General features: G+C 57.2%; 1 protein-coding gene across 6 annotated transcripts in view; it reads right to left on the bottom strand.

Moving 5' to 3' along the window:
• BAIAP2 (BAR/IMD domain containing adaptor protein 2) overlaps positions 1 to 27,402 on the bottom strand; it is a gene marked incomplete at its 3' end in the record, with an annotated part of 50,470 nt that overhangs the window by 5,795 nt on the left and 17,273 nt on the right. For 2 of the 6 annotated variants that reach the window (XM_082327118.1, XM_082327117.1), the window contains exons 4-13: positions 20,580 to 20,641; positions 20,189 to 20,260; positions 19,695 to 19,832; positions 7,490 to 7,642; positions 4,888 to 5,115; positions 4,010 to 4,211; positions 3,277 to 3,478; positions 3,104 to 3,172; positions 2,679 to 2,841; positions 829 to 863 (exon numbers count right to left, since the gene is read on the bottom strand). In XM_082327118.1, coding sequence (XP_082183244.1) covers positions 829 to 863; positions 2,679 to 2,841; positions 3,104 to 3,172; positions 3,277 to 3,478; positions 4,010 to 4,211; positions 4,888 to 5,115; positions 7,490 to 7,642; positions 19,695 to 19,832; positions 20,189 to 20,260; positions 20,580 to 20,641 — 1,324 coding nt within the window. Of the gene's footprint in view, positions 1 to 828; positions 864 to 2,318; positions 2,418 to 2,674; positions 2,842 to 3,073; positions 3,173 to 3,276; positions 3,479 to 4,009; positions 4,212 to 4,887; positions 5,116 to 7,489; positions 7,643 to 19,694; positions 19,833 to 20,188; positions 20,261 to 20,579; positions 20,642 to 27,402 lie in introns of those variants that run through there. The other 4 variants (XM_082327121.1, XM_082327119.1, XM_082327122.1 and 1 more) reach the window with 4 other exon arrangements.

Genomic DNA, 27,402 nt, shown 5'->3' with positions numbered 1-27,402 from the left:
GGGCACTGTGAACACCAGGGAGGGGTGGAGAAGCACCATGGTTTCCTTGAAGATCACAAGAGTTTAAAATCCAAAAGAAGTCGAGAAAGAGAAACGAGGAGGAAAGAAAAAAAGAGGGGAAAGAAGCAGAAAGCTCGTCCAAGCAGCAAGGGGCCGCCGCTAGGCAAGGTGTCCTCACACCGTTGATACCAAACTGCCACTGCCGCTGCGGAACAAAGCACAGGAGACTGCCAGAGTGGCCGGGACCGCCAGCGCGCGCCGCGAGGCAGCACCGTGCCCAGGAGCCCAGCTCCCCGGCACGGCACCACGGGGGCCGGCAGCAGCACCCCCACCGCAGAGCGGGGCGGCGAGCTCGACCCCTGCCCGCCATCGCTTTGCTCGCAGCAAAGCCCGTGGATTTGGGGTTTATCCCCAAGAGCGCGATGGGGAGGCTCCAAGGCAGAGGGAATTGGGATGGAAGAGCTGCTGGGTGGGAGAAGGTGCCGGGGAAAGACCCCGAGAGTGAGCACTCTCCGTGGCCTCGCTATCCGGGCACAAGCCCCAGAGAGGAGGCTGGGGAGACGCGACTCCGGAGGAGCACAAGGGGTGCAAGGTCGGAGACGCAGGGGCTGGCCCTGGGACCTGCCCTCCCCGGGAGACGCTGGGTCCCTCCGCACTCACAGACAAGACCTTCACCACGTCCTCCACCACACGGCCCCGTCCCAGCCACCGCCTGTCCCCCGGGGAGCCCGCGCAGGGACCCCCACGGGGACACGGCACCACGGCTTCACCCAGAGCCAACACCAACAGTTCACTTTCAGGTAACGCGACAGGAAGGTGAAGTCTTACCTGCTGACGGACCTTGTCCCGTAGTCATCGAGACCCTGCGGAGAGGAGGGGAGGAAGCACGGTGAGGGGTGGGGGACATGGGCTGTGCCCATTCAGGTGCCACTGGAGGGTCACACGAACAGACCAAAGTGCATCGGGACTCAGGAATGCCGGGGCCGAGAGCCAATGCATTTGGAGAGGAAAGGGAGATATGGAGATGATTTCAATGGGATTTAGACAGCAGATAGTAAAGTTGCACCACTCTCTTCCGAGTAGGACTTTATTCCGGCAAGACAAGGGAAAGCAACAGCCGGGAGAGCCCCGGTCTGCTCTGCCCAGCCCCACCGTGGTACAGAGCTCCAGCCACTTTCGAGATGCGAGACACTCGAAAAGGAATCGAACAAGTCTGAGAGACACCAGTGAAATGTTCTGTGGAAAGAGGTGTTTGTCTGTATTAACTCCCACCAGAAACCCACAGGGTTTTGGACCATTTTCTCCTTCAGCCGGTACTGAACGGCCTCTGCAGCAGGGAAGGACTGCAGTGGTCCAAGGAGCAGATGGGGACTGGGCTCAGAGGATGTCCCTCTCCAGGCAAGGACCTGCCCTGGGATACGGCCACGGAGCAGCTCTGCTCTCCATGACAAACACGGGACCACTCCAGGACGGAGCGGGAGTTGCTGGTCTCTGAGCTGGCCATGCACCAGGGATCAGAGACCCACGTTCCCACTGTCCCAGGAATGCTTCCAATCACAAAACCCCAAATCCAGCAGCAAACCCTGCTGGGAAAACCCAGCAAAAAGCAAGTGGGGCTGCGCTTGCTCAGCCCCTGCAGAGAGGCCCAGAGCCCAGCCGGAGCTGCCACCTCTCCGGAGCACCCTGCCAAAGGGTCGGGTGCTGTATGGCCACCTCTCCCCCTCCTCATCCTCTCCCCGTGCTGAGCACTCCAGGGAAGCCAACATGGCTCATCCCACCATGCTCATTCTGGTGGGGAAGCCCCACACCAGGAGCTCCTGGGTTAAAGCTGATCTTGTCCACACATGCATCCTCCCCAACGCGTTATCTCAGAAGCCCTGAGCTTGTTTTGGACAACCGTCGGAGCCCTGGACGGGGTCTGCCCCAGCCCCACACGCTCACTCCAGCATTCCCACGGGACCAGCGCTGGCTTGAATTAGCATGTACCAGAGAAAACGCTTCCAGCTGCCTGTGAACAGCTCGTTTCTGGTGGGAGGCTCCCATGGAGTTGGCAAGTGTTGTCCTTTGGGGGTTTATGGTGCCGTTTTGTGCCATTCACTCTCCATGCCTTGCCCGTTCCGCCCACGCACGCCAAACCGGCTGGTCCTCCCTGTCCGCCGCTCTCCTCTCCCATCGCCTCCCTGCATCCCCCGTCCCTTCTCCCTCGGGAAAGATGCTCAGCAGAAGATGGGGCCCCGGGCAAGGCACATGGATCACCAGGCAAAAACGGCCAACTGCCCATAAATCCCAAGGGAAACATTGCGTGCGTTCGGACTTACAGCTGTCGACCTAGTGTAAGGCTTGTAGTGAGCGGAGGGTGGTTGGCAGAGGCCACTGGAATAGTCTTTAATTGCACAACCATAGGGCATTAGGTAGTCCTACAAACAACGAACACAGGTTGGAGAGCAGCCCTCCTTCACCCACATGCCGTCTACACCACGCCAGGACCGAGAACATGCTTTAACACATTTCATCCTTCTGCTTTACAACCCCAGGCGGGACGGAGACGCCGCAGACACCCAGGCCACCGTACGCAGGGCTCCAGCAGGGACTAATGCCCAGGGTTTTGCTCAAGCATCTCCCATTTATAAAAATCCCCCCCCAGAGCGGGAGAAACCCCCGCTGCCCCACGGGCTCACCTGGGAGAAGGCGGGCACGGCCACGCTGTACGGCCTCTGCTTGAAGGTGTTAACGCCTTGTGCTGGGAAGGCTTGGGAGGCCATGCCGTAGTCGGGCGGCGGGATGGCGATGTCGTCTTTGTCCAGCAGGTTGCCGGTGCTGCTGCTCTTCCCTTGCTGCAGGCTGGGTGCAGGGGACCCAAAGCAGAGGCATCAACACCAGCTCACCCCAGGCTGAGACCCCCAGGCTGCCCATCCACCCACAGCAGGGGACCCCATGGCCAAAGCCCCCCTGAGCCAGCTACCACCTGCCTCTGCTGGGAGTTATTCCTAACGACATGCATTGTGTCTGGGGGAAGCAGAGCATTCCCATCCCAAGCCCACAAGCCTGCCCTGGGAGGGGCGCAGGGACCCACCCGGCACGACACCCGGCACGATGCTCCTACCTCGCGTGGACCCGCTCGCTGCCATCGCTGTCGAGGACCCGCGTGTAGGAGAAAGGAAACCAGCCCCTCCTGAAAGGCAAGGGCAGGGGATGAAGCCAAACCTACATTTATTCATGGAGGATACAGAAGAGGCTGCACGTCCAGTGGTTTGCAGGGACGGCCACGGCACTCACATTTTTGTTTTTTCGCTCTCTCCGTAATGCCAGCCGTCCCTGGCCTCTGGCACCAGCAGCGTGATGAGATCACCCTCCTTGAAGCTCAGGAGGGTGCTGTTATCTCCAGCAGCATGAGAGAAAATGGCCTGCACCCTCGTCCTGCCGTTCCTCTCGAGCCCTGCGGCCATGGAGCTGGAGCGTGGCAGCGTCTTGTTTTCAGCTGGTGGGAGACAGAAAGCAACGAGTGCCCCAAGTCCTTCACCCCATGGCCAAACCCAGGCACAGGTACGGGCAGGGCCCTAACCTTGCTTATTTTACCCCAAGCGCCAATAAAATATTCAGTGTTTGACTCGCACCTTCCCCTTAACAAGCAGAATCCCAGGCAGGGGCAGGCCACTGCTCTTGGCATCGCCCACCAGCCACGGCAAAGGGAACAGCCTCCCTGTGCGAGATTCCTCACGATTTTCCTCCTGGAAATCCTGTCCGTGGGCTGAAAGCCCACCCAGCCGAAGCCGCGGCGGAGCCCGGTTCCGCTCGTTTCCTAACCTCAGGTCAGGGGCACAAGCAGCACTTGATGCCGGAGGGATGCTGCCGGTCGCTGCCCCGCCACCAACAGCATCCCTGACAACCCTGCTCACCGCGGCTGCAACCGGCCCCTGCTGAACGCTCCCCGCAAGCACCACCCGGCACAGCCGGCACCACGGCACCCCAGGAGCCCCCAGAGCGGAGAACGGGGAAGACTAAGCCTCACCTGATGCGTAGCTGTTTTTCGGTGGCACGTTTTTGCGAACTGGAAGTGTATTGGAGTAAGAGTCACTCAGCTGCTTCTGAGGCTGGGGAGGAGATAAAGATTTGGGCTGTGCTGGCTTCATCTCAGACCAGTGGTTGTACCCGTCACTGTCTGGGCCTGAGACTCCATTCATCACCGGCATGGCCTCCTGCGCCGACATGCGCTACAGAGAGAGGAGAGGAGAGGAGGGGGGGAAGACGGGGAGCGTCTTCATTAGGGCATCCCACCGCAGCTCCTGCAGCGGGACGCAGCTCCAGGGAAGGCGCTCACAGCAGACCAGAGCTTCAGCCTGTTGGGTTTAGTTCCCCACCTGAGACAAACTGCTCTGGGGGGAGCAGCGGGGTCACCTCTACAGTATTTTACTGCTCCAAGCTGCCTCACACCCAGTAAATCCCTCCTGAGCTCTACTGCTCAGCTCGTGCCCTGCATCAGGGGGGAGAGCCCTTTCTGAAGGGTCTTTCATCCCATGGGTCACTTCAAGCACCTTCTCCCATGGTTACTGGGGTAACTTGGTTCAGCCCCACAGCTCTGGGACCAGCCTGACTGGGACCAGCCTGGCCAGGCGAGTCCAGCTTTGGGTTCCCCAAATTCCACCCCAGGAGCCCCTGCCCCTCTGGAGCTCAGGAACCCAGGCGGGATGGGGCGGGATGGGCTGCCCATCCCCATGCCAGGCTCCTTCCCGCATCCCAGGGCAGCGCGTGCATGGAGCTGCCCATCCTGCGCATCAATGACAGTCCATCGAAAGGCAACTTGCCGAGGACAATGGTGACACTGGCCTGGGCTCATCCCTCCAGCTTTGCTCAGAAGGACAGGAGAGCTTCCACGACAGAGATACTTACTCCTACAAAAGGTGCCAGCTCCGGGGGGACAGGGAGAGGTTTGGCACCAGGGATGGGGTCAGAGATGATGAGGTTGGATTTGGATGTAGACAGAGGGCTGGGCATAATGGTGCCATTGCTGCTGGCAGCCATCTGCTGCATCAGCTGTATAGCGCGGTCCGGGATCTTGTTGGGATCCGAGCAGGACTGCTGCCACAGTGGCAGCTTCTGCGTCAGCATCTCCTTCCCCTGCAACAGAGAAAAACGAGGTGTGAGGGCACAGGGGTACGGCGAAACCCACCCAGCTCCGCACCCCTTCCCGGGCAGCACTGCACGGATCCGGAGCTGGCCTGATCCTGGCCACCAGATTGATCGACTCCTCTGTGCATGGCATGGATGAGATAAAACACAGGGACTTACCGCTTCCAGGCCCTGATGGCAGCTGAGCCAGGAAGGCGTCATAAAAAATGGAAAGGAGGGAAAGAAAAGGTAATTCATCTCCCCGGCTTGTTCCAAGATATCCTGCGTGGGGCAGCTCCAGGAGCAGAGGGGCTGTATGAAGCTGGGCAGGGTGCTGGGCTCAGTGAAAACAGCACTGCTTGGCCGAGCAGAGAAATAAAACCTGACCAAAGGCTTGGCCACGGGACACGCAGCGCACAGTCGTACTCTGTGCTGTCGCCCAGGTCCCGAGGGATGAGCTTCATGCTTAAGGCTGCTCAGCCCCGATAGCCTCTGGCTGCACCATGCTGCAGCTAAACCCCGCTGTTCCCTGCCCATGGGCAGGACCTGCAGCCACCCACGGCCATGCTCCGAGCCAAGGAGGGGGGGGGAAGATGGAGCTAAACTTGCCCTTATTCAGCTAACACACCCACGCTGTGTGAGCAAGCATCCCACCGTGTGACTCTCCGAGGGAGGAGATGTCCCAAACCATCCCAAGGTCACTCCTCAGCCAAGCACTGTGCAGACCCCCAGCCACCGGCCTAAACACCTCCCTGGGCAATGCGCCGTGAAGAGCTGGGGAGGAGCAGCTCCGGTAAGCCTGACGGCAAGCTTGCCCACCGGCTCACCCCGCACAGGGCCGCACCGCAGAGGGTGCCGCAATGCCTCTGCACGGCTTTGCAGTCCATCTCACCTGGAGACAGCTTGGTCCCTATGTATCAAAAAAACCTCTAAACCCAATTTCAAAGTCCCAGAACATTTCCGCACTATCGGCCACCGGCTCCAGCCGAGGCACAGCCTTGCCACCCAGACTGCGGCTGCTGCCAGCATCCTCTGGGAGCCGCAGGCAGCAGCGGGACGGCATTTTTAGCCGGCAAGGCCCACGCCGGCTGCCAGACTGGTGCAGGGCCATGTGCCCACGTCACACGTACACCCACCACGCTCTGGACGAGCCACCTGCAGAGTCCCTCTTGCAAAACCACCCTCGACATGCTGCTATGAGAAGCTTTTGGTTTCACTGTGCCACGGTCATGCTGCAAGCACCAGCACCCTCCTGCCTGCCGACCTCCCCATCCCCGGGGAGGAATTTTTCCTTCCTGCACTACAGGAGGAATTCGCATGTGCCGAGCATCGATCCAGCCTGCAGCGCGAGGACAGCGCTGACTAATCCAAACTCCTTCTCCTGCTCCCCGGTGCCAAGCGTGGCGGTGACAGATGGGTGCTGCGAGCGACGGGGGGTGGCGGCGGGGAACAACCAGAATGGGAGCATGAGGCTGTGGGAGCAGTGCCGGCGTTCCCAGCCCTCATCCGGATGGATTCCACTCCTGACCAGCACAGGGGGCCGCCACTCCCCATGCCAGCAGGCAGCAGCTCCGACCCCCAGCCTGGGAAAGGGCAGAGGGGGTTTGGAGCAGCAGTTCAATCTCTGGTTTAATTCTCACCTTTACTAGGGCCAGGGGGTACCAGGGGGTCAGAGGGAGCCCTCTCCCTGCCCTGCCAGGAGGGCAGTGCTGCTCCAGCTCCGAGCAGGAATGGTGCTGCTTTGCATTTCTTCTGCTTTTGCAAATCATGAGCTGATGCACGAGGAACCTGATGAGCGTCTGCCAGGGCAGAGCCCCCAGACCTCGGTGACCACGACACGCAGGAGAAGTGAACTCAGCCCCCTCCACCTACCATGAGCTCTTCCACGCAGGTGAATTCGCACCGCGAAGGGGCCGGCACCGCCTGGGCGAGCCAGACGGCACGATGCGCTGCCAGGCTCTGCCCTCACCACCGCCACGTTGGCACTCGGGCAAACCACGGCCGGTCTCGTCTACCTCGTGCAGCCAGAAGCTGCTTTGAAACGCAGAGCAGCACCCGTGGGAGACTCGCCCCTTGGTCAGAGGAGGGGCGGCTCGGGGTGCAGGCGGGAGGGCAGCACAGCCCCAGGACAGCCCTGCCTCTCCCAGCCCGGGAGCACACGTGTCTCCCAGGGCACCTTGTCCGTGGGTCACCCGCCGGTATATTCCTCTGCCCCCCAAGCCGCAGGGGCTGCATCAGCCACGGCTTTCAGGATATTGGCCTGCTCTGTAGGCAACGGCTCGTGACAGGAGCGTCCACCCGGTGACGGGGCAGCCAGGGACCCACAGACCGGCGGCTGCAGGAGCATGGGAGCAGACTGGCGGCTCCGGTGGCACCAACTCACCTTGGCGTGGTAGGTGATTGCGCTCTTCGCTACCGCGCACTGTTTCTCTACCAGGAAGCAGAACCGTCTCCTCTCTTCCGTGAGAGCTGTCTTATAGCCGTCAGAGACGTAGTTTTCCAGCTCACCTTGCTTGTTGCTGATGGCTTCAATGTACTAGAATGGAAAGAGAAGCAGAGAGGTGGCTGCCTTCACCGCTTTGCCCACCAAGCACCTGCCCCTCCGTGTACAGGGTAGGGGATGCCGCAGCATCCTCCGGAGGGGGGGGTCATCGGTGCAGCCGAGGGGCTGGCGGGGGGGTGGCTGGCAGGCAGGGTGCCCACAGGGCCCCCCCCAGCACAGAACACACACACGTGTGCTTGTGTGGCCCCTCCAACCCGCCCTTACTCATCGGAGCCCCCCCACGCAGAGGCGCTGACTCAGCGCGTGGGCTGGGAGCGGTGCGGGCGGCGGGACGAGCTGTACCGCACGCAGCCGCCCTCTCACCAAACGGGTGCCCGAGCCCCGCCGAGGCACTCGCACTGGCGGCGGAGGCCGAGGAGGTTGCCCCAATCACCCAGCGCTGGCAACAGCCCCCACGGCCCCCTGCTCATCCCTGCCAGGCACCGCAGCGCGTAAGCCACCATGAAACCAGCCCAGGCTGAACACCTCCGGCACCTCCTCTGCTGCTGGCGTCTGCGCCGAATCACCGCTTGCTGCCCATTGCTGCCTGCAAGGAGGGGCAGAGCCGTGCTGCCGAGAGCAGGGGGCCGCAGTGGGACAGCACATGAGCTCCTCCTCCAACACACACAACCACCAGCAACGCTAAAACTACCGGCAGCGCTTTCAGTTTGCATTTGCCAGTCAGCCACACGGTAAGCGGTGCAGGGGACAGGCGCACGGTGCCAGGGCAGGGCAGCGCTGCATGCTGGCACAGCACTCCCTGCCCGGCCACAGGCAGTGAGGGGACTGCCGGGGTGGCTGTTCCTCCGTGCCGCACCCCGGGGCTGTGCAGACGCCAGGGCTCCTGCCAGCGCCGGGTAGAGATGCCGCAGACGCAGCAGCGGGAGGCTCCTCTGCTGGCACAGGCTCCTGCTCTACCTACGGGACTTCTGCCAGCACGGCTGTGCCACGCGGGGCTTTGCCAGCACCGTACAGGGCATGGAAGCTGCGCACGCTGGGGTAACCCAGCCACACGAGCTGACCTGTGCGGTGCAAACATGGCACACGGGAGGTCTTCAGAGCAATGCCGGGGACCGCAGGGCTGCTGCTTGGCCACACCGTCAGCATCCCTGAGCACGGAGGGCCCTGAGATGTCCCCAGCTCCCCGAACGAGCCACTTTCTCCTCCCTCAATGCCCTCAGGATGTCCCCAGCTCCTCTGCAAGGAGCTTCCACCCTTGATGTGGCACTGGGAGAGCAGCCGCCGAGCCTCTACGAGGAGCATCTCTCCCACCCGTCGCTGTCCTGCCCTGCAACACCTCGTTGCCACTGGCTCTTCCCTGGGATGGCAGCACCACACTGAAAAGCCACAAGCAGCCGTGCAGACCAGGCACTGCTAAACCTGTTTCCGAAAGTCTGAGCTTCCCTGAGAAAGGAATTAAACTGGAAATTCAGGGCCCAAAGCAGGACTTCTTCCTTCATGTTTAACAGTTATTTTTAGCATGCTACAATATTTATTAGCAGACACATAAAATGGAACAAACCTCAACAAAGCAGTGAGATTAAGTGACATCCCAGACTTCAAAGGGGGCTTATTTCAGAGCTGGAGCTCCTACTGCTCCACCCTGCTTGGAGCATCCTCCCTCGAGAGCAAACCCTGCGGAGATCTCGTGCTGGACCCAGCGGGTTTTGGGTCTCCCCACAGTCACCAACACAGATGGGGAAAGGGGGTCATTGACAAATGGGTAAAAACCCAGTTTGCAACCAACAACTCTGTTTCAAGGAGAATTTTCTTCCCCCCAAATGAGAAAATCCAGTGCAAACACCCATGTTTAGGAATAGAAATAAATGAAGGTAACTGAGCCGACACCGTTGGGTGTAAAAGCAGAAATAATGGAGCTGTTTGCATCACCCCCAAGCGAAGCTGCAGGGGGAGCTGAGCGGGACCGGGGCTGGCAGGGATATAGGGGAGGGCACCGGGAAAGCTGGCAAGCAGCCGGCCTGTGCCAGCAGCAGGCAGAGAGGCATCGGGAAGAGGCGGCAGCAGCCCCGGGCACGTGCCGGCGGGAGCAGGCGGCAGTGGGAGGACGTGCTCGGCGCGAGCAGGGAAAGCATCGCTCCTGTGGAGTGGGCTTGGGACAGAGGCGCTGCCGGCAGCACGCCGCCTCCTCCCAGGTATTATTAGCCCCGGGAACAGCACAAGGACAGAGCCCAGAGGCGTCAGCTTGGCAGCAGTGACAGGGAGTTGGGAGGGAAGGACAGCCCAGCGCCAGGCCGGAGAGCCCCCAGCTCCCCCGGGGTCCGGTGCCCCAACCCCTCCATCGCAGCCCTGCTACGCCCGGGACGGACAGAGCCCCGCTGTCCCCACACACCTGCACCACAGGCAGCTCCCAAAAAAGTTTCCTTTGCTTCTCTCCCAAGGGAGGCAGCGGGACGATGCTCCCCCTCCTGCAGAGCCCCATTTCTGGAAGGAAACCGCAACCCTGACAGCACCTGAAATAGCAGGAGCGCGGGAGCAAGCGCGGACCCCGACACCCTAAACTCATCCTGCTTAATTTACTAACTGGGCCATGAAGAACGAGAAGGTGAGGAGTGAAATGAGTCCACCTCTGGCTAATTTAGTTCAGTAGCACAAGGACTATCCCGCCGCGATTCAGGTTTCCCCGTACCATAACCATCCCCAGGTCGGGCACAGCCATGCCCCAGGTACGGCGGGTGGGCAAGAGCCAGCTCTGCTCCCAAACACACTGCACGTCGCCATGCGAGGCGGGGAAATTCTTCCTTGTGTTAGCCATGTTAGATTTTTAGTTTTAATCATGACTTAAATACGCAAGGTAAAGCCTTATTTACATCCCTGATTTCAACCTTGTTTTACAAGTATACTTTTAATTATTTTGCGAAGGAAAGACTTGTCTTAATGGCTGCAGCCAGTTAGAACATGTTGATTTGCAAGCAGAGAGCCTATGCTCTAAATTTAGTATTCTCAGCGCTTTTAATACTTTATGTAAATATGCCTGATGTGCCATTGATTTATTCAGAGCCTTGATTTTTACACGGTATTACATTACAAAATGGCGAGCAACACTTCTTGTTCACTAGACAGTTTTCATTTTGGATTTGCTCAAAATGACAGTGGGCTTGCAAATAATGCATAGAAAGACAATTCAAATAAAAACATTGCTAAATATGCCAGATGCATGAGAAAAAAAGTAACACACAAAGCACGATGTAAGATCTCACTACTGTATGTCAAGCAGAAGGACCGTCTTTCATCAGCGAGCGGTGCTTTACCTGCAGCCAGGCGCCCGTCAGGACCGTCGGGCTCATGGCTGCCGCTCAAGGCTCCCTTCCCTGGGGATGGAGGGGGATCCTGCAGCCATCCTGCATTTTGAACCCCAGCCAAACACACTTCTCAGCTTGGCACGACCTGACAAGCGGCGTCAGGGCCAGGGGCAGGTGCCTCCCCGCTGGCCTCGGTGCGCCCGGGCTCCGCAGCATCCTCCCCAGGACCTCACCAACAAGCATGTACCACTCGAGTGACGCATCTTAAATTCAGACCTTGATTTAAGCTGTCGGCTTCAAATTCAGATTTTAAGCATCATCTAAATAAAAATCCCAGTTTAAAGGAGGAACAAAAGCCCCATTTGTGACCTGAGCGCCTGAGGGGACAGGGAGCCGGCCAGGACCGCACTTGTGGTGGTCACAGTTGTGCCAAAAGCCAGAGCACACGCCGGAGCCACCCAACAGCTCCAGAAACCTTTTCTGGGTTTCTAGGTTGGAGAGGCCTCAAATAACTCCCCCGTCCCCCCCTCCGCCTCCCGAACACATCCACTTCCAATTCACCGGGAGCCGCTGACCTAATTAGCAATGTCAGCACGCGGCGGCGCTGGGCGCAGCCGGCGAAAGGGTTTGGTTTAAGATGCTGCCGCGGCTCAGGGGTGGGAGCCGGCGGAGCGAGGGCTCCTGCCCGGCCCAGGGAAGCAGCGATCCCAGGAGGGGGAGCCCGGTTCCGGCAGCCCGGGGAGCCCCGGCTGCGCAGGTGGTGGTGGCTCAGCCAGGGACCCGCTGGTTCAAGCCCTCCTGGCTGCCCAGTGCCCGGGGCTGATGAGCAATGCTGGAGCAAAGCTTGGCCACGCTGGGTCCAGCCAAAGCTGGGCAATCTCCATTCAGAAGCCAGACCAAGTTACCCCAACTGGTCAGGCAGTGAATTAGGAACAAGAAAACATGAAAGAGGAAACAAGACGCTGCAAAGTCCCCAGCTGGAACAGCCACTGTCATCCCTGGCACAGAAAAGCCAGGACACACAAAGGCCCTGCCGCTTACCCTAACGACTTCCCAGTGCCACTCCAAAGCTGACAGCTAGGGGTGTGTGAAGATGAAAAAGCATGTCAAGACCTGAGTCCTTTTCAAGCACACACTGCCATCAGTGCAGTTAGCACAGGTGAAACAGCAACATCGTTACTGAACTTCAGTCAAGCCTTTAATAACCACACAGCCTTACTGGAAAAAAATTAGCTCAGACCGCTCTATCCAGTTCGGAATATGAGCCAAGGGCAGTGCTAATGCTAATGCATTAAGCACAACTGCAGAAATCAGCATTACAGATCTTTATCAGTGATCAGATGCATCTGCCACTGCTGAGCAAGAATCAGCCACAGGGCCAAGAGGGAACCAACAGCAAGTAGAAGCCAGCAAGGCTGCCGTTCAGGAGGCACCAGCTAACCACACTGGAAGTGGTTCTTGCATGTTTTGAGACCAGAAAGCCAGTACCACCGCAGGGGAGCACGCCGCAGCATCAGCAGAGACGCAGAGCAGGGAGGGGACCGTGCCCAAACACCGGGCTCTTGTCCCAGGGTCAGGATCAGCAGCACAGGGCAGCAGGGAAAAGAGACAAAGGAAAGAGAGGGGAAGGGAGAGGACTCTGAGCTGTGCCGGACCGATGCAGCAGGCTGAAATACCTGCAAGGAGTAAACACCAAGAGAAGGGAGGATTTATTTAGGGAACCACAAGGGAGAATAATTAGAAAGTAATGGGATAAAATAAGAAAGAAGTTAGGCTGATTAACAGAGAAAGAGCATCTAAGCTGTTCAATAGTCTCAAGTAAAAGCAGCTGAAACCCTGCCACAGTATATAGCCAAACTGAGGAAAACAAGAAGCCTGGGATCCTCAGCCCCAACAGCTCCCGGGGAAGGAGACAGCTTTTCCTCATTCCCAGAATTTGCTCCTTGTGTGGAAGCTGGTGGACCCTGGAGCAGCCTCGGGGGAGACATCGTTCCCTCCTGGCCACCTCCATCATTGCCTAAGTGTGTTGCAGATGGAGCGGGAGGTTGGTCGGTTTGCTTAGCCAGACAGAGCGATGCTGTATTCGAGCCCTGGGGTATCAGCGGCTCTTCCCAGCAGAGCACGGCCGGGAAGGAGACCGGAGCTCGGAAATGAGCCTGAGGTGACCCAACCTCTCTTGTAATAAGGCATATAAAGCAACAGACCAAACCCTCTCCCGCAGCAGAGAATGCCCACACGCAAGTCACCACAGGAGCCAAAATACATTTTCACTTGCAAAGAGCAAGGACAAAGTACCCCCGCAGAGCCACGGGGCCCCACGTTGCCGCAGCCGTCCACGGTCAGATGGGTTCTGTGCATCTGTCACACGGGGACCCCAAAGCTCTACACCCTTCCCAGGGAGAAGAAACTCCCCCTGCCCCGCACAAGTACCGACATCTCCAGCAAGGGAAGGTCTCCTAGTGCCGGCACCTGCTGCGCTGCCCACCAGCCTCCACTGCTCCAGCTCCATCACCCTGCGGCCAAAACCCTCCTCCGGGATGCTGCGGACTCGATGGTTACCAAAGGTGAAACAACACCCAGAGCGCATGCAGGGAGCACAACCCTGACAGCTGCCCTGCTCCAAGGATGCCAGCCTCCCTTTCCTCCCCCGAGAAGGACTGTCTCCCCTCATTACATTGCCTGTCTCACACATCTGTTCATCGGGGCATCAGGCTTTCACTGCTCCTATAAAGTGCCATCCACGCACACATGTGATATTACATAAAATTTACAGAGAGCAAAACAGCAGGCAAGCACTTTCTCCAGCCGGCTGTGCGGGGGTTTCATGATCAGCTGCTTAAAACGTTCCTTCAATACAGGGACACCCCAGATCAACAGCTCAATGCACAAGGTTTGGTACCAAAACACTCATCAGACGTGGCCCTGACCTGCGTAGGTACCAGGACAGAGACCAGCTTTCCAGAAGAGTCATTTAAGGCATCTCAGCCCAGAAGAAAAGAAATTTAAGACTTCATTTTGCGTATTTGTAGCAGCTGCTTATAGATTTGTAGAGCTGGTTTCAGGAAACCACGCTTTTTGTGCTGGAGCCTGTAGCTCACCCTGGGGTGGAAGGGATGCTGCCAGCCAGCCACAGCGGCTGAGCAAGCCCACCCTGACCACAGCCGCTGGAAAGAGGAGACAGAGACTCTCCTCCTCTCGGTGCTGCCTTTTTCATAAGCTCTCACAGACCACAAAGTCTGAAAAAGCCACTTCAGCATACGGCTCTTGCGGCACCATGTCCAGAGAGAAGAGGGTCCGGTGTGCTGCCAGAGCAAGGTGCAACGCCCAAAGCCTCCCCAGACGCTCAGGGCTGCAGCCCCAAGTAAGAGGGGCCAACGTCACCAGCACGTGAGTTCACAGCTGATTACAGAGTAAACAACAGAGGCAAAAAATACTGCAAGGGATGAGCTCTCCAATAAGGTCCCGAGACACAAGCAGGTAACGCCACTGAACTACATGAACACTCGGGTTGATCCCTTTCGGTCCCGACCCGGCCACAGCAAGAAGGATGCTCAGGCGCTGCCCACGACCAGAGCAGCTCGGCCCCAGACCCGATGCATCTCCCACCACGCGTTTCACAGGCACTTCCCCTCCCTGCACCCGCTGACTGTATTTGCTGGGTTTGGACACCCAGCCTAACTCAGCTTAAAGCACGACAAAACCTGGAGAGAGTTACCTGCAGCCACTGAGCGTTTACGTAATTCTTCCCTATTTGACTTTTACATAAGCCTTTGTAACCTGGTTTGTGCAAACTCCATATCAGTTAGAGCTTCTTGACCTATAGCTAAAATTACTTCTCCTGATGGGAATAGCAAAATGAGGTTTCAATTACAAAAGTTTATAAACCCCCCCAGGTTATTTGGCACAGTGGTATTTAATGCTTAGAATATTCCCATAGGAGCAGGTGTAGGTGTGGACAAGCAGAAGACACCTCTGGGCAGGAGCTGAGCTCAGCCTTCACATCCCGCTGCCCCTGGCTCAGCAAACCCCTGGTTTTGCAGGGGTTGGGAGGAGCAGTGAGCTCCCTCTGCCCCCCTGCAGTTCCCAGCGAAGCTGCTCACCGGCACAACCACGCCAAAGCCCTTTCGCCCAGCTCAGGCACAGCCTTTCACCGCAAACAGCCGGCTTCAGCTTTGCTATTTAGCATGAATTACAGTCAGCTCCGCCTCAGCCCAATGGAGAAATGCAATTGCTTGTAGCGCTAATATGATTTAATAGTTTGAACCAACATAACTTCATTACTGAGCTGTTGATTCAATCAAGGTCCTAAACTCATCGTGACCTTGATTTCATGGTTTGATCACTGTCGTGGTTTAACCCCAGCCGGCGATTGAGCACCAGGCAGCCGCTCGCTCACTCCCCCCCGATGGGATGGGGGGAGAGAATCGGAAGAGTAAAAGTGAGAAGATTCCTAGGTTGAGATAAGAACAGTTTAATAATTGAAAGAAAATAAAATAGTAGTAGTAGTAATAATAATAATAAAAGAATATACAAAGCAAGTGATATATGATGCAATTGCTCACCACCCGCCGACTGGGGCAACCGATGCCCTACCAGTCCCTGAGCAGCGGACCCTTGGCCAGCTTTCCCCAGTTTATATACTGAGCATGACGCCATACGGTATGGGGTAGCCCTTTGGCCAGTTGGGGTCAGCTGGCCTGGCCGTGCCCCCTCCCAGCTTCTTGTGCACCCCCAGCCTCCTCGGCTGGTGGTGCATGAGAAGCTGACAAGTCCTTGACCCTGTGCAAGCCCTGCTCAGCAACAACTAAAACATCAGTGTGCTATCAACATTATTTTCATCCTAAATCCAAAACACAGCACTATAGCAGCTACCAGGAACAAAATTAACTCTACCTCAGCCGAAACCAGGACAATCATAACCAGCATTTAATGAAGATACAGCAGTTTAGCTTCCTTGGTGATTGTTTAATCTTAATATTGTTTTCGTTCTTATTCATAAAAGACATGAAGTGAATGGAATTGTTTATTCTCCCGGTTTTCAACATGGGTCAAAAAAAAATCTCAGTAACTACATAACTAAGATGAGACATTTGAGGCAGTTAGCTGTCTCAGCTTTCATTCCTCACGTATAACAAAAGCTCTGGACTGATTCATAAGGAATAAAAGCCTGCCTTTATTGCGACATTCAGCAGTAACAACCGATCACCGCAGCATCTCTCTTGACCATGACAAAGCTTTGGAGATGGAAAATCACTCCTGCAGCCTAATTGCACTTTGAGCTGCTTTTAAGCTACGCGAGTCGTCTTTACTGCAAACCACAAGGTGTTTTAAATTCTCAACCATTTTAATCCTGTGACGCCCATCCTCACCTATTAAACGCCACAAAACAAGCACAAGAGACAGTGGTCAGATGATGTGAGACTCGCAGACAACCCTGGATCAGCTCTCTCCATGCAACGAGTCGCTGATGAAGCTCAGAAGCCTCCTGCAAGCGTTCATGAGCATCGCGCCGCTGCCTCATCCCGAGCAGACCTCCTCAACCTCCGTCTTCCCAAAGCTACTGCTCACCAGCCATAAGAGAATTAGTTCTCTGCAGTGCCTGCTGAATATCAGCATTTATTTCTGCTTTATAAAGGGGGAAAATCTGAATTGCAGAGTCACAGGTGAGATGTTTGGGCTGTTTTACTGGGCTCCGCGATCAATCTAGCAGAGCGTGGAGCCCAAGCCACGCTGGTACCTGGGCCCGGGTGAGGGCTGTCCTCTGCCACTCGGCAAACCAGAGCCTGAACAGCCCCAAATCACTTCTCACTTCAGCAGAGTGAGACGATGTTACAGAAACCACGTCCTGGAGCTCCCCGCAGGAGGACAGCGTTGCTTCTCCCACCGCGCTCGTCTCGCCCACCCATCTCACTTGCAGGCGATGACAAGATGTGGTCACTCAACAAGTGGTGAAAAGGCAGAAAGGAGCAATTCTGCTTCCCGTAGCATTAAATACGAAGACAGATGATGACAGAGCATCAGACTCCCGGCTGCCGACTGCTACGGTACCGTAAGTGGATGAGTCTTCAAAAGAAGAGTAAGATGTTATTGCTTTATTGAATGAGATGACTGATGTAGCTACCAGGACATTTCCATCAAGAGCAGCTTCTCCCATTACGAGACAAGCAATCTGCAACAGTCCATAAGAGCAGCTCCATCCAGTTGTTGTCTGATCGGTCTGCGGTCCCCAGGCACCAGCCTGATGAAGTCTTCAGCTTCCCGCAAGCATCACAAGGTGCCTTCAGCAGCCTCCTCGGAGGCCGCCGGGGGTTTTACAAGCTGGCCGCAGGGGTGGCTCTGGGCCAGCTAAACAAGCTGAACCGCATGCAGCAGCTCCCCAGGGCGAACTGCGTGGTTCTCTGTTTTAAGCTAGTTGAGAAAGATTTTTGTGGAGCAAAGCCCCACAGTGCAACACCAGCAGATCTGCAGATGCTCCAGTTCACCAAGCCTGGCTTCACTAAGCCCAGTTTCACTAAGCCCCACACAAGGCTCCCTCCTCAGGCCGGTACCAACATCTGCATAGCTCCAGGCTGGACCCATCCTTGCAGCAATCCCCCCCGCTCTCCAATGCCCAGGCAAGGGTAAGAACAGCATTAAGGGTAGCCCAAAACACCCTCTTTTTCTGTGGAAAAGAAATACCAGCATCGCAGCCAGCAGAGAACAGAGGGAAAACTGCCTGCTTGGCTGAATTCAGCAATTTAACTTTGTATTTCGATCTAAGGGGGGAAAAAAAAAGCAGCAAGCAATTGAGCAGTCTCATAGCTCTTTAAGCTCAAAAGCCATCATAAGGCTTTTTCAGAGATAAGCGCTTCCTAAATACTTACTGCTGAAAGATTAAGAGAATGAAAGCCTGATCCTGTTTCCCTGCCCAAAGCTGCTGTGCTAACAGGACTACCCCGTCCCTGCCGCATCCCAGCAGGAGGATCAAACCATCGCTCCTCTCCCAGCTATATAAAGCCGATCACCGGGATGGATTTTCTCCTCCTCCAACTCCGGGTGTGGGATGGGGATCCCTGCACGGCAGCAGCCCGGCAGGGTTAGGCAGGAGAGGGGTGGCTCTGGCAGTAATTTTGCTCTGTTGTCCCTATCAGCAGCTTTCACAGGTGGGGGATAACAGGTTTGATCCCCAAGTTTCCCCACACTGAGCCTTGTTGCCTAACAGGGCTTTTCTTGCTCAGCAGGAATTTCAGAGCAAGGGCTTGTGGAGATGCCACAACTCAGAAGTGGTTTAAGCTGCTCAGCTCTCAAGAACGCGCCAGCCGCCGCCACAGCGGGCAGGACACCCCAGTCTGCTGCATCGACACCTTCCAGCCGTGCTCCGGCCAGCCGTGCCTCCTGCAAGCAGCCCAGCACGGCCTCGGCAGTGCAAACAAGCATGAGCTCCATGCAACGCTCTCCGGCTCAGCACGGGAGCTGCACACCGAGCCGAGGTGGATGACTGCGGTGCGTTTTTCTCCTTCAGTGCTTATTCTGATTCACACCACTGAGAGAATGACTGATTTCCCAAATTTTAGTGCAATTAAGAATGTCACTTCCCCAGCACAACCTTCACGGTAACTATCTGCCGATTACTTTAAATGCCACCACCACACAGCCCCTGCGAGTGAAGTGCCACCGACGTTTAGATCCCCTTCAGCAGACGCGGACCATTTTGACGGCCCGCGGCATCCAAAGCAACAGATCCTGGTCCCGACATAACGCAGGCTCTCATGCCTCAGAGACAAGACTAGGTAATTTCTGGCTTCAGGGTTCATCTTCCCCTTTTCAAGGTATTACTCGTGCTGCAATCATTCAATGGCCTTAACTCAAGTAGCAGCACGAGGACTTTCAGCCAGAGCAGATTTGCAGATACATCGATCTCCCGTTAAAGTTTGCCGTGTTCAGCCATGCTCCAGGCAACGCTTGAACCAAAGGTTGCAGACTTCGGAAGACATGAACTCCTGCTGCGAACACATCGGTAACCCGGGTGCCACAGCCCCTTGGCACGTCCCGCTCACGGCCCCGGCTCAGCCGGCACCAGCTGGGGACGTGCCCTGGATGCTCTTCAGCCAGATGCTGACCCCGACTCCCTCCCTGCGGGGAATCCCAACGCCTCGACCTCCGAAACGTGCCCATCCCGCAGCACAAACCGTCCAGGCAGGTGCCGTGAGGGACCCCGGCCCCACGCAGCCGGGACCCGATTAGCAAACGGCGCGTGGTTGGCGAGGGAGCCCACACCGCGATCACACCGCAGTGATTCACCGCGGCCGCCCCCGGCCCGCGCCGCCGCCCCGGCGGGCTGGGGGAAGGGGCGCCCCAGCAGCAGGCGCAGAAAATATTTAAGCAAAACACCATCCAGAGGAAGATGGATCTGGCACAACAGAAATTAATGATCTTTTTGGGTTCATTCATTAAGGAAAAAAATAAAAAGCACCGGGAGCAGTGGATCGAGCAGGGTTAGTCACCACCGCACCGCCTGGCACAACATCTGCCGTCAGCGGAGCTCACAGCCTCCCCCTCTGCACCGTCCTCCCCCGGGGCGGCCACGAGACCAACCCGCTCCCATCAAGGGCTGCCGCCCCCTCCCTATCCACACTTCCCACACCCCACCACGCTCCCCTAATGCTGCTGCGCCCGTTCCTCTAAAGAAACGGCGAGCCCTTATCTAAACGCTTGGGAGAGCCGAGCCACCTCTAGCATGTGGTACCAAGCATCCGCTGCCCGGCACGAGGAGGAGATGCTCGTCCCCCCCACGCCTGGGGTCCTACCTGCAGCTCCTTGTCAGAGTACTTCTGGGGGTTTTTGCTGCCTTGGCTCTTCTTCCGAAGTTTCTTCAGCTCTGCCTGACACTTGTCGAGCGAGTCCCCCTTGCTCCTTTGCTCTGTCTGGTATTTTTTCAGCGCAGCCTGGATGCGACAGGAGAAAGCTCTGAGCAGCTGAAGTTGAGCCCCTGCCTCGGTCACTGCTCCTGCTGCAGAGGGCTGGCAGAAGCAGACCTGCCCCGGACTTTGGGAGAAGCAGGATCCCCACGGCCCAGAGAGCAAACAGGGGCAGCAATAGTCTGACACCTGGGGAAATGCTGTTCTGTGCGTGGTGATGTGCGAGATGGCCGGGGATCCATCTGTGGCCGGGGGCAGGAGCAGTGCCCGGGCACAACAGTCCCCCTGAGCAGGGAGCCGGGCGAGGGGGCAGGCGGGCAGCGGGAACGGGAGACGCCCGAGCCAACGCTTGTGCTGCTGGACTACACGAGTCCGTAACTCACACTCAGGTACCGGGAGTCCAGCTCCACCTTCTGCTCCAGCTGTGTCAGGAGCTCGTTGTGGAAGGACTTGAGCTGCAGGCAGAAAGAGAAAACAGGGTTCCTTGGCGAGGGCTGGCAAACCCTGCCCGGGAAGCACTGGGGCAGGCAGAGGAGAGGGGCTGTACAGACAGAGCAGAGGCTGACAGCAGTGAGGGACAGACAGACACTCAGAGAGGGACCCAGCAGGGCAGAAGCAGATGCCCAAACAGACCAGACCCTTTGCAGCTTAGCAAATCCGCTTCAGAGGGGCTGGTGTCACCCAGTCAAACATGACAAACCATTTTGCTCAGCTGCAACACGGGCAGAGCCCACGGCCAGGCAGAGCCCGGCGTGTCCGGGCTGGGGCACTCACCATCTCCTCTAGCTGGTTCTGGATCTGCCTGTGGACTTCTGCCATCTGGAACAGCACGTCTCCTGCAAAGACAAGACATGGGGAGGGGGCTTGAGGCACCGAACTTGGGGGGACGCCCCAGGGGTGGTGCAGGCGGCACCCCACTAGCAGGGATGGGTCCGCAGCCAGACCCATGGGTGCTCCTGGAGTACCCCCGGTGCCCATCTTTGGGCAGCTGTAGGTGAGCAGATGTTCATCTGAGACACTTGGACAAACGCATGTTTTCTGTAGCATGAAGGGAAACAGGACAAGCAGCAGCGGGACCCCAGCACCCAGGGGCAGCCCTGCCCATGACCACCACACCATCAGCCACCCCAGCTGCAGCACGGCTCTGCCCGTGCCAGCCCTCAGCCTGGCCGCAGGGATATGACAAAGGAGCCAGAGATGATGGGACCAAGAAAGGTCCCTCATCTCGACCTGATTCACAGTCCAGATATTGAAGGGAGCCGGTGGAGACGAGAGGTGCTGCACTAATAACCGAGATGGGAATTTAAACAGCACTGTTACAGCCAGGAGCTTCGCCCGACGCTCTCCCAGCTGCGTGTACAGCCCAACGCCAAGCACAGAGCACCCACATCCCTCCCCCCCAGCAGGGAGGCAGGGGACAGACACAGCCCTGGGACTCAGCCCAGGTCACAGGACACAGAGCTGCAAACGGAGCTAAGCTCTACATTGGCATTTGCCTCAAAACCACTGGACCTGTTCAACCTCGGCAGCTGAGCCGTGCACGGGCAGCCCTGCCCCGGGCAGGCGAGCTGGGCAGCGAGGGCAGAGCCGTGGCAAGCGGCTGCCGCAAACGCCACAGGTCAGTCCAACGAACGGCTGCCCACGGCCAAGGGATCCCAGCTCTGCTTTGTCTCTTCCTTTAATTTTTCTTTTCAAATGCAGAATTCATCAAATGACACATCCCCTGTGCTTTTCCTGGGAGGAAGGGCAGTGTCCTGCCTCAGCAAAAGCCCCAGCGCGGCTGGAGCCAGACACACACGTGGGAGCTGCAGGAGCGTCTTTCAGGAGAGGAGCCAGTGCTACCGTTCGACTAAAAGCACCATCTCCGGATCAGAGCAAGCTTTCAGGGAGAGCCAAGCTCCGTCAGCTATTTGTAAGGGCTGAGTTCGGAAGCTCTTACTTCCAGCATGGCAGATCACAGCTTCCCAGGAGGCTTCCAGCCTACATGGAGCTGTTTGTAAATGAAAGCCAGGATCCGTGTCTCTGAGCTACTCCGGTCTCAGGACTCAGCCCCGGCAGGTCCCGCAGCCGGCGGTGGTGGGGAGCCCCCCGACACCCACAGGGGCTCTCTAAAGGGAAGCAGCATCCCACATCTCATCCCAGAAAAAGCAGAGCAGTGCCTGGGATAACTCAAAGCCCCAAATGTACAGCCCATAAAAATGCACATGGAGTTTTAAATGACAGAACAGCAACCCCAGGGACGGGAAGTGCAATGGGAAGGGGACGCCAGCCCTGGGGCCCCAGGACAACGTGCAGGAGGAGATGGTGCAATGCTCCCAACGCTGCTCAAGGTGAAGGGGGCAGCTCCCAGCAAGGATGAACCTGGGAACCTACTGGGGATCTGGGGGGGTGAGCATCCACAGCCCTAATCCTGCCCAGGGGTGGGTCCCCCTTCCCCGGCGTGCATGGCCCCCCAGCCGCCAAGAGACACAGAGCCCAGGTTTGCTTCCACATGGGGCTGCTCACTCCTGTCCTGCACCAGCGAGAGCCCGGCCCTGGCAGCAAACACTGTGGTTTTGGTGTATTTAGAGAGTGAAGGAAAAATGCGAGTCCTCTGCGGAGGACAGGTCCATCCTGGGCTCCAGGACAACTGCATCCTCTGTACATGGAGTCAAACCTCGGCAACAGCGAGACTGGGATAAGCCAAACCAGCAACTCACCAGTGCAAAGGAACCACTGGGACCCTCATTCAGCACAAAAATAGATGGCATATGCTGGGCCAGCCCCAGCCCACTGCTCGGTCAGCCTGTCCCCAGCACACCACGTGCCTGGGCACGCGGGCTGTACGCCAGCTGAGTGTCAACACCACCAGCCGAGTGTCAACACCACCAGCCGATTGGGAACAACCTGGCCCAACAGTTCTTTGCTCTTGTGGCTGAAGCAATTTGTACTTTGCACCATACACTGTGTCTCAAAACCTTCTGCAAACATTAAAATCTGATCCCTTTTTGTCCTTGGCGGGCACCAGCCCCCTCCGCCGCGGGTCGATGCAGTAACAGAACTGGCTGCAGCACCGGCAGGCACTCACTCAGGGCTGATGGCACCGGGGGCCACCGTCCCACCCCGTGTCCCCAGCTCGGCTCCTTGAGAGAGCAGCGATGCACAAAGCATCCTGCAAAGCAAGGAGGTGACCAGACGGCACGGCGGCGGATCCGCTCCTTTGCTGGGAGGAAACCATGTGCCGAGATTTCCGCAGCCACCGAGCCAGCTGTAACTTTTACAGCCGCTTCGCGAGGTGCTAAGCAAAGCGAAGCAGCCCCCAGCACTCACACCGAGCAGGCAGCCGGCTGCGGCAATTATGCATGTCTGCGGTGAAGAGCTTCACGCATGAACAGGGAGGTCTGGGCAAGGGGTCACCACCACGAGACCGCCAGGAAATTGCTCTCCGGTCGGGCTGCGGCAGCTCAATCATGGGAAGTGCACAAATTCCCACTGCAAGGAGGCAATGACGTAACGCCGTCGCTTGGCTGAGATTGCTTTTTCAAGAGTATATCAATGCAAGGGTGGCTCGCTTATTATTTCCAAAGCTCGCACCACCCCCCTCTCCCTTTCGCTTCCCGTTTGGCCGCAGTGGAAACGCTGGCTGAGAAAGCCGGTGCAGGGCTGGCCGAGGGCTTTCTGGCCACCACTGCTGAGCTCCCAACCCACTCGGAGAGCGGAGACCAGGGTGCTCAGAAATAATACACATATCCCCAAATCCAGCACTGGGTACACCCTGTGTACACCCCTGCACCGGGTATTCCTCACCCCGGGAATTAGCCTGTTCCCAGCAGCCGGGGAGGTGCACGGTGTGTCTCTCAACAGATATGCATCTTTTTGTTTAGACTTTCTCCTCCACCACTCCCCCTTGGCTCTTATCACAGCGAGAGCACAGGGCGTTTCAGTCCCACAACATGGAGCCTGTCCCACCCAGCACAGCGTCCCCGCTCCAAGCTGCTCCGCGTCCCGGCCCAGGCGAGGGGACGCTGCCGTGCCCCCCGCGCCCATTCCCCTGCCACAGCCGGTTTGCTGTGCCTTTGCCGGTGGTGCGGCACGGCCAGCCCAGAGCCAAGAGCGGCTCAAGGTGAGCACCACGCTGCAACCGGCGCGGCGCAGGAAGGCGGCTGGATGCCTGCCCGGCGCTGGGCTGCGCGGAGGCACAAGAGCTTCCTCTGGAGCCTCTCCCCGGGCTGAGACAGCCCAACCAGCTCCGAAGGAATCAGCTCCAGGCTTCCCGTGGCCTCTGCCATCGCTGGGAGCCCACGCAGGGCAGCAGCAGGATTTGAACTAAATCCCCTAAATAGCAGCTGCAGCGCTGTGCGAATTCACATATACCATCTCTGACACCCCGATACCTCCACACCACGAGCTGCTTCACCGCTGCAAAAAAGCTACAAACCTTGTTAGACATTAACAAAGATTTCACCCTGAAACTGCTCAGACTAACTCAGCGTGGCAGCAGGGAAGAAGTTAAACTGTGACTAAGAGATACCACGGTAGTTGGAAAGCCTAAATATTTCAAACCCTGGCTCAGAAGAGGATCCGTGGCATTGCGCTGACGGTTGATACCGCAAGGCGTTAGCAGAGCTCGGCGGCAGGGCTGGGAGCACGGCACACGCCCCAGCCCCGGCAGCAGCACGGCCACCCACGCCACGGGCGTTTTGCATCACCTACCCATGGCATTTGCAAGTTAAACACAGTCATTGCCGCCGTGCAGCAGGGCAGAGAAGAGGGCAAGGGCTTGGGTCACGGTGTAAATTGTATATACAGCGTGAGCACCATACTAGCCTTGCTGCCAAAATGCACATCCTATAGGTCAAGAAACCCAAGGTTAAGTGTCTCACCTAAGCCCAGAGGCAAAAATAAAGACAGGGAAGGGTAGGACTGCACAGCAAGGGTTTCACCTGCCCGTGCTGGGATCACACACCTTTCCGCAGGCTGAAAAGCGCAAACAGGCGAGGAGGAGTTGCTATTTACGTCTGTCTGACTCACAGTATCGTTCTGGGAGAACTATAGGGGCTATTGTGGGCCCTTCCCTACCACACCCAGCCAGGAACAGGCAAACAGGTTGTTCCACATCCCTCCCATTGCTATCGGCACCGCAAGCCCCATGCTGGAGCCAGCTGCCCCTCCAGAAGGCAGAGCAGTAGGAACCCATGTCACAGGGTTTTGCTTTTGAGTATTCAGAGCCTCAGGATTCTTTTTTTTCCCCCATGTCTCGAGCTAGATACAAGCCGTTTTTAATAAAAATGCCAAACAATGCATTGGCAAAGGAGCCAAACTGCTCTGAGCCAGAACATGTTGATGCTTGTGCAGGGCTGAAGCAGCCCAGCCTGTCCTGCAAGGACATCCACATGCATCAGCTCGGCAGCAGGGATGCTTTGACGAGCAAACAGCACTGCGTCCTCTCCAGCATCGCTCCTTGCTCCTGTAACACGGAGGATGCAGCACTGTCGGCATCACTCTCCATCAAGATCACTTGCTCTGGCGATTCAGATCCCAAAGAAAGCATGAAAGGATGAAACACGGAGTCCAGGGACTCAGCTCCTCCACTACTTGACGTCGTGCTGGGCTTCTCTGTTGCTTTTTGTTAAGGGAGACCAGGAAAGGCAATGGTGCCGTCAAGGGCTTCTGCCAAGCTGGCAGAAAAGGAATATTAGCTCATTAATGAGAAAAAAGCAACAGACAGTAACAGGGCAAGTTGTTTAAGCTCCTGAAGCCTAAGAGGAAAAAAAAAAATAATCTGCTTTTCAATGGCTGGTTAAATGCTGTTAGCTGAATTCTTTGATGCCAAGCAAGCACCCGGACCCAGGGAGGGGATGTCGCCCACACCAGCACATTCCCAGGGCAGGCGGAGATGCGAAAGCACCGGGTGCCCGGAGGAGAAGGGGCCAGGAGGTCCCTGCACCAGGCACTGCCCCAATGCAGGCACCAATTTCACTCCTCCCGGGCTTTGCCGAGCAAAGGTACCTGCCGGACAGGAGAGCTCCATCGGCTGGGTTTTTTTTGTGGGGGAGTAGGGTGGAGAGCATCAGCCTTGTGCACGTTGTTAACAAAGCATTGCTACAGGGTGAAATCCTGCCCCCCCGGACTCGGCAGGGCTCTCAGCCCAGCAGTTACCAGTTCCCCTTCCAGCGCTGCGTGCCACCCAGTTTCACACCTTCCATTTTCCACCAGCTGCAGCGCTGACCACCAGCAGCAAGCGTGGCCACCCCCAGCTCCTGCGGTCACGGCTTGGCTGCTGCGTGGCCACCTCCCCCTGGCCTGTAAACGCGGACTGGCAATAACTCTGCTCGCACGTCATGCCACGTGCTGAAGACCTGATCAAGCCAGATTTAAGGCAGAAGCACGCTACCGAAAGCTTCCGCAATCCTTTTTTCTCTTCCCTCTTATTAATATATCTTGATCCGAGTTCACAGGCACAGCACATGCCACAGACGAGCCCTCGAGCCACGGGGAGAAGCACTTCACAGCCCAACGCCTCATCCAGACGAGAAGGCTCTGACTTGATCGGCTCTGACATTCAATCGCAATACAACTTGGGGGAAGATCCGTGCGTGTGCAGTGGGAAGGATACGAGAGCGGGGAAACAATCCGCTCCCCTGCACTGATTCATCTGTTTCCTCTTCAAAAGGGTTTCACTTATCACAGCCCCAAAGGATGGTACTGATTTGTTGATGTTATATTAGCAACTCATCAGCATTATAATGATCGGCTCTGTTTGCAGCCTCTGCTTCAACCCAGCTTGGCAAAGCTTAAGACATTTTTTATTTATTTATTGAGAGACAAGGTAAAGAAAAAAAGCAAAAGCTTCCCAAGGCACTCTGACTCAGGCAAGTTCAACGGCACATTTCCAGTAATCGGCTCCCTCGGGCTGAGCGGTTGCCACTGACACTTTTACCACAGACAGATTGGAGACCTGGGTGAGCTGCGATGCCCTGCCCTTCCCAACAGCCACCCCCTGGATGTGGACAGATCATGCGTCTGTATCACGATGTATCACGATGTACAGACCAGCGAGTCCCTAGCACCCAGCTGCTCTGGCAGCAGCTATATTGGCGGCACAGGATTAATTAGCACCGGAGAACACGACTGCACTGACCTCGCATTCACCAGCCTGGAGCCACCTGGCTCGGACCCACGTGAACTGATCCATCCTGCACGCCAGCAGTCCCGGGAGGGGAAGCAAACGCCTCCAGGACCCGGGGCCGGCCACACGACAAGCTGTGCTCCTTCCTAAAATCTGCCAAGCTCACAGCATTGCCGATGGACAGCAGAAACCAGCCCATGGACACACACATGGCCTCTCCGTCTCTCCCGAAAGGATGGAGCATCCCTGCAGGAGCTCATCCTGGCCGTGGCGCCTGGGCACACAGCAGGTAGGCATCCCTGGAAGATGTCACCACTGAAGGTGAAACCCAAGCGTTACGCACAGCTGCTACGAGTTAGAAACTCCAGCCAGGCAACATGCTCTTCGCAGATGCTCATTTAACAACCCTCCACCATTACTTACCCAAACACAGGTTGGTGAGAACAAGCCTACTGCTACACCAGTCTGCTTTTAATCAAAAGATTTGAA

This window comes from Platalea leucorodia (assembly GCF_965183815.1).
Source record: "Platalea leucorodia genome assembly, chromosome: 14".
Taxonomy (NCBI): domain Eukaryota; kingdom Metazoa; phylum Chordata; class Aves; order Pelecaniformes; family Threskiornithidae; genus Platalea; species Platalea leucorodia.
This window is presented reverse-complemented; position numbering and strand designations above follow the sequence as displayed.